The sequence below is a fragment of the Arachis hypogaea genome, chromosome 20 (assembly GCF_003086295.3).
Source record: "Arachis hypogaea cultivar Tifrunner chromosome 20, arahy.Tifrunner.gnm2.J5K5, whole genome shotgun sequence".
Lineage (NCBI taxonomy): Eukaryota > Viridiplantae > Streptophyta > Magnoliopsida > Fabales > Fabaceae > Arachis > Arachis hypogaea.
In genome coordinates, this window is record NC_092055.1 from 124,083,178 (window position 1) to 124,092,594 (window position 9,417).

General features: G+C 30.2%; 1 protein-coding gene across 1 annotated transcript; it reads left to right on the top strand.

Annotated features, from left to right (window-relative positions):
- Positions 1 to 1,299: 1,299 nt before the first annotated feature.
- On the top strand, positions 1,300 to 2,935 carry LOC112784605 (uncharacterized). The gene has a single exon (XM_025827874.3). It carries the CDS (start codon positions 1,768 to 1,770, stop codon positions 2,746 to 2,748), a length of 981 nt encoding a protein of 326 aa, XP_025683659.1. The 5' UTR covers positions 1,300 to 1,767; the 3' UTR covers positions 2,749 to 2,935.
- The last annotated feature ends 6,482 nt before the right edge of the window (positions 2,936 to 9,417 follow it).

Genomic DNA, 9,417 nt, shown 5'->3' on the forward strand with positions numbered 1-9,417 from the left:
TAGAGTAAATATTTCGGTATTATTCTTTAAAAATTTATATATTGTTTTATGTATCAAATACGTCGTCTTCTTCTTATATGTAAATACCACTGTTTATTTTTTCTTTTGAATTTTTGTACTCTTTTTACTTAATTTTGCTGTGTTATCTACAAATTTTTTCACTTATTCTCTTTCTATTAAAATTTGTGAATCTGCAACTCAAGTTTTCATGAAATAAGTTCTTACTTCTTTCACATTATTTAGTTGAAAATTTTGATATTAGAATGAAGATATTTCGATATTATTTTTTAGATTTTTATGTGTTGTTTTATATACGAGATAAGCATTCAATTCATTAAATGTATAATATTTTTTAAAAAGATTCAATATTTTTTTGTGTCGTATTACTGAATTTCTTGTATCAATTCGGTGCTATCTTATTTTATTTTATAGAGTTAATGTGATTTTTTAGTATACAATTTATATTTTACATTATATATGTATTTAAATTCTGATGTCACTTTAAACAAATTTTGGTACTATTTTTATTTTTGGTAAGAATTCAATCCAATAAGTATGAACTTATGTTCATTCAACTAAATAAGATTACAATATAACATATTCATTCATTAAGTCGAATATGAGAAGTAATGCTTCTAGAGAAAAAAGTAAGAGCAACAAAAAAAAAGTAAGAAAGAAAGAAGAATAAGAAGAAAAAAAAATACAATATTAAAAATGAAAGATATTTCTGTATTTTTTAGTAAAATTTCGGTATCAAAATTAAAATATTATTTTAATGTTATTGTTAAAATATTTCGGTGTTATTTAAATATTTATTTTAATTTTAAATAAATTATATTAATATTAAATTTAATGTTAAAAATATTATTTATTTTTAAAGATTTGTAAAAAATTAGATATTTTTATATAAGAAATATTAAAAGACTAATATTTTTTATTAATATTAACTAATATGTTAGATTAATATTTTATTTTTATACTATTAAAATTTAAGTTTAAAATCTATAATTTAAAATTTAATATAAAAATATTTTTGTTAATCAAATATTAACAAAAAAAAATTTATTTATCATATAAAATTGTTATCGTATTGAAAAAAAAAAAAAAGTCTCTCTTGTAAGTACCCGTCTTCATGCAACTTCAGTTGCCTACCAAAATCCAAAGAAACCTTCAACGTATCACGCAATTTAGTTCGCAAGAGGACTACACCAAATACAAATACACCCATGATGAAGTGCAGCAGAGTATTATATTAATATTTCTGAAGCCGAAACACCACAACTTCGCAAGACAAGGACACATCTATGTTGACCCATCCTAATTTGTTTTCCACACAGATGACAGAAAGTGAAAACCACGTCGTACTGCATCACCATCAATCCTGTACCCTCTATAGAGTAGTAGCATTTCATAATTTCATTAATTATTAGGCTGTGTTTGGTTTGGTTTGGTTTGGTGTTTCCAAATCATAAATACAGAATTTGATATAGGAGATATAAAATGATTAAATATATAATATTTAATCATTAAAACGGTAAGTAAATTCCAAATGAGAATATATTCTCCCCGACTTTCTCCTTTATCTGTATTTCTTAGCCTCTATATCCCTGTGGCAAATACAGAATCTAAACAAACGTTGTTATTGTTGTTGTAAGTTTTTCAAACACAGCACATCAAAAGCAACACAAAATCTACCTACATACGCAGATAGATACAGAGAGAGAGAGAGAGAGAATCAAAGATTGTTAACACAACACAAAAGAAAGCATGAAACCCCATCAACCAAAGCTGAAGACCCAACTCTTCTCCTGCGGCTTCTTCCGCCACTGTGCCCAAACTGTTCTCAGCCCCACCGGCAACACCCTCCACTCACCACCCCTCCCCAGCACTCCTCCACCACCGCCACCGCCGCCACCACCACCACCGCCTCACAACCTTCGCAACTCATGCGAGTCATCCACCTCTTCTTCTTCCTCCACAACCTCCCAAAGCTTCACCCAATGGAGGTTCTCTCTCCCGACAACTCCCTCCACCACCACCACCACTACTCTTCCGCCACAACAACCACCACCAACTCCACCACCGCTTCTACTTCCCAACAATCTCGAAGAACTTTTTCACCTCTCTGAGCTTCAACTCACAACCGGCTCCGAATCCGACCGCGCCGCAGCCATCCACCTTCTAGAACGTTCTCTCGTCCCAAACCCTCCTCAGGACCAGCCACCATGTCCACCCGCCCTCCTCCGCCACGTCATCCGCCACCTCACCGCCACCACCAAGATCCTCTTCGCCCTCTGCCTCTCCCCCTCCAACCGCCGCCTCGCCGTTGAAGCCGGCGCCGTCGCAGCCATCGTCGAGTCCGCCCCTGACCTCGACGGCGCACCCGCCGAGCGCGCCCTCGCCGCCCTGGAGCTGATGTGCACGGTGGCGGAGGGCGCGGAGGCGGTGAGGGCTCACGCGCTTGCAGTGCCTGTGATGGTAACCATGATGGGGAGGACGGGTGCTCGCGGGAAGGAGTACGCGATCGGAGTGCTTGCGGTGGTGTACGGAGGTTCTGCGGCTGCGGAGAGGGAGACGGCTGCTCCGCCTGAGGAAGTGGCGCGTGCAGTGGAGCTTGCGCTTCAGGGAGAGTGCAGCGCGAGAGGAAGAAGAAAAGGAAGCCAGCTTTTGAAGACTCTTCAGCTTCTTTCTGACTCAAATTATGAGTCTCCTCACTCTCACATCAATAATGAAGATCAACCAAGTTGAAAATCATTTTCATGTTTGCGGACGTAGTGTTATGGAATATTTCCATCAGGTTTTCTTCTTATTAGTGCTAGCTCCTGTTTTTGTTGTTATCAACTTTTGTTAAGACAACCAAGATCGAATTATGTTACTACTTTTGAATGATGTAGCTTAGTTGTTATTATAAGACTATCAACATCAAATTATGTTATGAATTGTTATAGTTAGTTGTAGGGTTTATTTATAGTTGAAGACCGGCATTAAGTTAAACAGGTTAAGTTAATAGTTAAAAATTATTAGATAATTAATTTAGTTAAATTAAAAAATATTAAAAAGTTATTAGAATTTATTATTTTTGTTTATAATCTTGTTATGTTATTAATAGTATTTTTGTCAATTTTTATCAATTTTGATTTATAACAATATTTAATGAAAGTGTTTTTGTGTATGTGTCTAATAAAAATATTTTTTTTATAGTTGTGTTTAATAAAAATATTTTTATAAATATAGTCTCTTTATATATGTGTTTAAAATATAATAATTAATTATTGTTGGTAATAATAAGTTGACAGATAGTATATTGATATCTTATATTTTTTTTGTTTATTATTTAAAATTATAAGATAAAATATGTTATTTAATTATTAGACTAAAAAAATTAAATAAAAAAATTAAGTTAATAATTAAGTTGTAATTAAAAATAATAAATTATGATATTTTTTTAATATTTTTTTGTTAAAGTATTTGAAAAATTTTAAATTTTTCAATTTTACATAGTTGCGTGAATTTTCACCATATTTATATATATAATCATTGAATTTACCTACCATGTCATGGCATTGTTGAAGTTCAAACTAGTTCGTATAGTGGACCTAAAATTTTCAAATCTAGGGCTCATTATCAGCTTCCATTTTGAGGGTGGCCGATCCCACTCAATTGAAAGCCTAAGTCAGTAATTCCGCAACTGATATATATAAATGATGATGCGAATTGTAAATATAATCTCACACTTTATAAAACTTTAAATATTATATAATATGAGTCATATTTATAACTCGATCAATTAAAATAAGGTATTTGTTACGGTACGATAATAAATTCATACGTACCGATACGTTTAAAATATGGACAAATAATAACAAATTATGTGAAATTTATTTTTCACATTAACATTTAATTTTTATTTTTCTAAATATATATTATATCACTACTTTTATTAATACACCTATTTAATTAAATAAAAATAAAAATATCTTTTATTTAATTTTATAAAAAGTCTTAAACATCTTTCTTTTATTTGATTAGACAAAAATATCCTTTTAAATTAACAAAATTTTAGAATTCAATTAATCCTAATTTTATAGTTTCAAATAATTTAAATAACAAAACAAAAATATATTAAAAAAATAAAAAATCAAAATTTCTTTATCTTCTCCAATTTCTCTAATCATCCGTGCCCCCTCTAATAAGCAAAACATATTAAAGAAACAAAAAATCGATCGTTCTTCATCTTCTCCAATTACCCCTTTAAAGCAAAGCAGTGAAAGTTCCAACCCAAAACTCTAGTTTCTTTGCCACCGCCGTCCCAAATCAAGTGGAGGATTGGGTTTCTCCGGAGGCACGCTAACGCTTCGTTTCTTCCTTCCGGAGTTGATAGAAGTGTCATCGCTGAAGTTGGAGAAAATAATTGGTCTAAACTTTTGTCCGCATTACTTCCTTTTGTTGTTGTAGCCACTGCAGTTGCCGCTCTTATTCAACCTTCCACTTTCACTTGGTGTGGTTCTCATCGAACTTTTTTCTTTCAAACTTTTGTGAAAAAGGAAAAAAAAAAGTCATGATAGGATTTTACTGCTTAATGGGTATATTATCATTTTTGTCATCCAATAGATTATAGTTATAAACAAAATAGTCTCTTAATAAAAAAAATTGTAACCCTCTAAATCACACAAGATTTATGAAGTTGTGCCAATCTTTTGTGATCTTTGGAGGCACTACGGGTGCATTTCTTTCATTTTGAACTGGGAATGGAGATGTTGTCAAATTCTTAAAATTCAACATCTTCTCTAGGTATTTTCTCTTGATCTCCAATAAATTAGTATATCGAGAGGTCACAATTTAGGGTTCTGGATAGGGGGAAGAGGAAGAAGTGGAAGTGCTGAGCCTGGGATGGCAGCGGCAAAGAACCTAGGGTTTTGGTTTAGGATTTTCACTGCTTTGCTTCAGAGAGGTAATTGGAGAAGATGAAGAACGATTGATTTTTTGTTTCTTTGATATGTTTTGCTTAGAGGGGGCATGAATGATTAGAGAAATTGGAGAAGACGAAGAAATTTTGATTTTTTATTTTCTTAATATGTTTTTGTTTTGTTGTTTAAATTATTTGAAACTATAAAATTAGAATTAATTGAATTCTAAAATTTTGTTAATTTAAAAGGATATTTTTGTCTAATCAAATAAAAAAAAAGATGTTTAAGACTTTTTATAAAATTAAATAAAAATTATTTTTATTTTTATTTAATTAAAGGGGTGTATTAGTAAAAGTGGTGATATAATATATATTTAAAAAAACAAAAATTAAATGTTGACGTGGAAAATAAATTCTACATAAATTGTTATTATTTGTTCATATTTTAAACGTATCGGTACATATGAATTTATCGTACCGTAGCAAACACCTTAAAATAATATATATTTTCAGTTATATAGACGTGGCATATGATAGTACATAATTTAGATGTATATATAAAAAATTTTTCTATCAATAAAATATTAAGATTAATCTCTATTTTATATTAGAAAAAGTATAGATAGAGAATGAGAATATTAAATAATGTGAACAATAAATATATCAGATGTTCAATTCAATAGATATGTAGATAATTATATTTATTATTTTTAATTAGATGATTATTTCTTTTGATTCGATTTATTCATACACAATTAACAATGAGTGATGTTTAATTCACTAAATGTGTCTATTATTCACATTATTTACAAAAATCATTGTTTACCTAACAAAATCGTTTGTATTATTGAACACACTGGAATTATATACGTTGGACATGCATACACAGTAAAAACAATAATTAATATCCAAATTTTTTTTTTGGTTGAAGTGCAACAATAGACAATACTAATAGCAATAGTATGTATAAAGAGGTAATTTTGTCGACCACACAACTTTTATAGATTTTAATGCAAGTGAATAATTCAAACATGTTAATGAAAGTGAATAATTCAAGCAAGCATATATATATTGGTGAAATTGAGCATGTCAGATTCACGTGGAGTGGGGTTAAGTTTCAGAAATAATATTTCTGAAGTGGCTGGTGTGTTTGTTTTTGTAGGAAAGAGATGTCAGATTTGGGTGAGAATCAACGGTGTGCAACGGAAGATACAGATCAGTGTGATGGCTCCATTGCTGAACATGGTATCTTGATTCCTGCGAGTGAGGGCTAGATAAAATATTCTATCTTGTGTATAAAATGTTAACTAAATCAAATATTTCTTACACTGATCAATTACTTTAAAATTGTGGTCATAATTGATATTGACAGTGCGTGACATGCACAATTTGGGTGGATGTAATGTAAGTTCACTTAATTTGATTTACAAAAAGATTTTATGTATAAAAAAATTCAGTTGTTATATAAATTATATATATATTTTAATAAAATAATTAATTATTAAAATAATTAAATCTGATAATAGAATAATCAAATTTTGTATGAATATTATTGATAATTAATTTTTTATATAACATATATGGTTGTTTAAGAACACTTATAGTATCTTTTTTAATAAATGAACTATACAAATACATTCAAAATTTTAAATTTCCTGATTTTTAATAAAAAACTTTCTCTGTTTAATCCATTTTATTTAAATCATTAATTTAATTATAACCTAATTTTATTATTAGGGTTGCAACAAAATGCAGAAACTCCAATAGATTGTATCTAGAGTTTAGCTTTTAGGGATAATTATTAATGTAAAATATTGTTGATGAAAAATTTACATTATTAGTTTAAATATTCATACATTTATTATTTTTAAAAAATTTAAATTTTTTATATCTTGAATATCCTTTACCCTAAAGTTAGAAATAGGAAAAAAATCACACTAATGCAAAAATTGTCATACACATCACATAAATTACAGTGTCTACAATACAATGTAGGAACTGAGAACAGCAAGTTAATGGGTCAAACTCACAAGTCTATAAATAAATTTGTGGAGATTGTCTAGGCAAGACTTGTAAATTCATATAATATTATTTATTATAAAATTATTTTTAAAAAAATATATATCATACATAATTATAATATATATTTATTCAAATCTAGTCACCAAAAATATTTACTCAAATCTAAATATTTAAAATTAATAATTTTATCACAAAATACGTAATAAATTAAAATAGTAATATAAATGATAATGAGTATATTTAAATCTTTCGCAATTATACAATAAGCACAAAGCAAAACACAACCACAAAGCAAAAGCAAGACTTGAAATCAGGGGCAAAAGCACAAACACAAAATAAAAGCAGGAGTTAAAATTTAAAAATTCAAACTAGGAGCAGAATTCAGAAGTAGATGTAACAAATTAACAATGATCAAAACAACAAAATAGAGACAAAATGAGTGAATAACAAAGCAGACCAACGGTAGAAAATATAGAAGGAGAAGGTTGAGAAGTACGAAAGAAACAGAGGCTGGGAGTACTAGAGTTAGCTAGATGTCGAATAACGAGTTATTTTAACTTTTAAGTCAAAATGACGTTGTTTTCCTTTAAAATTGAGTAAAAATCAAACTTGTAAATTCGAGAGTAAATTTGCGAATTTGAATAAATTTGTCTGAATCTGTCCAAAAAAAAAATATTTAAAGCCGAATCAATTTGATTCTACTACTTATACATATAAACTAAAAAAATTCTACCATATCTATAGTAGTATGACTAGTTTCTTTAAAAATATTAAATATATATTAGCTAATTAATAACTGACTATATTGTAGGCAAATTGTAGCTAGGAAAACAAACATACAATACACCCTATGACTCACAATAGACCCTATGACTCGAGAAACGAAGTTAAAGAGGAGACATTTAACTGAGTATCATATAAACATTCTTATTATTAGGATCCTGTAACAAAAGAAAAACAAACTCGCTCAATTTTTTCGTTATGGACCCATGAATGTAATGTGTCTGGATATGGAAATAGAGCGTGCTAAATCAAATTGTGGGACAGTTTTATATGAGTCGCAGAAATTAGAATTCGGACTGTGCGAATTTTATGTTGGCAAAAATTGCTTAACAAATCGGAGGGTCCGATTTGACAGGGATTAAAATTTGAATTTCACAGCATGCAAATCGGACTGTGCGTTTTGTATCTATATAAATTTTTGTATGAATCCGTGTTTTTACCTACAAATCAGACCGTCCGACAAGTTATGAGGAACTCACATGGTCTAATTTGTGGTGTTCTGACACCACACACAGGTCAAGCATCTCCATTCTCCATAACCGCGTCCAATCCAACATTTACATCCATATTGAAATTAAAAAGTGACAAACTGTGTCATCATCTTATAAATATTCTCGAAATTTTAAAAACAAAATGTCCAACTAGGAAATCAATTTTTTTTTTCTAAATAAATATCAGTCAATTTTTTTAAAATTATTTTATTTAGAGTTAAGTACTATTTTAGTTTTTATTAATTTGGTTGAAAATAAAATTTGTACCTTGTTCTGCTAAAGATACTTTGCCGAACTATAGCTCGCCACCGAGATTCCACGAAGGCTTCAAGCTTTTTATTCGGCACAAATGAGCAATCCTCCAAACTTCGACTCGGGTGTGAAACCTGTAAAAAGAACCCCGACGTTCAAGTCAGTCAAATATCTCCTATAAAGTTTTAAGTGTTGAGATGATGATTTGTTTTCTGAATGTGTCCCATATGATCGTGTTAGTGCTACTATTTATCATTGTTCGGGACAAACAGATTTTTACCATTGTTTCTGCATTTTGAGATAGGTCAGAGGAAGTAAAAAATCATTCTTCGTAGTGGACTATTATTACTTTGAAAGATTTTTTGAATGAGTACCCGAGGTATAATCGTTTTTTGCCGATTTGCGAGGGATTAGGAACACAACCCCCAAGCTTGACTTGCTAAGGTCACATGTGAGCAAGTTGAGCTTTTTTGCATAACGGTATACCTCGGTTTAATTTATTTCTTTAGTCCCCAAGTTCAACGTTCGTCGTTTTGGCGGGTATAGACAAGCTTGGTTTAATTTATTACCTTTGTAGAATGCAAAAACGTGAAAAAGTGTAATAATGACAGTGGCGGTTACTTCGAGATAATCATAGTCACCTATCACCATTCTAAATGAGCCGTTTTTTAAAATCTAACCGTGGAGAAGCAAAAAACGTGTACAAAAGTTTATTGTAGCTCTTTATTACTGCTCTTGCTTCGGAAAAAGGTATTGGTTATCCCATCCTCTCCAGGTGTGAAGCAGAAATAAGATGACTTCTAAAGGTTAGTGACTTTTTGTCTTTTGTTTTTGGTTTCTTGTAGTGATGAATAGTGGTAAAGAAGTAGAAGTGAAAAAAGAATATATCTACTATTGGGTTCATGTTGATGTAAAGCATTGTGCTTCCACCTTTAGTAATGAGGAATTATTGGTTGGATTGAA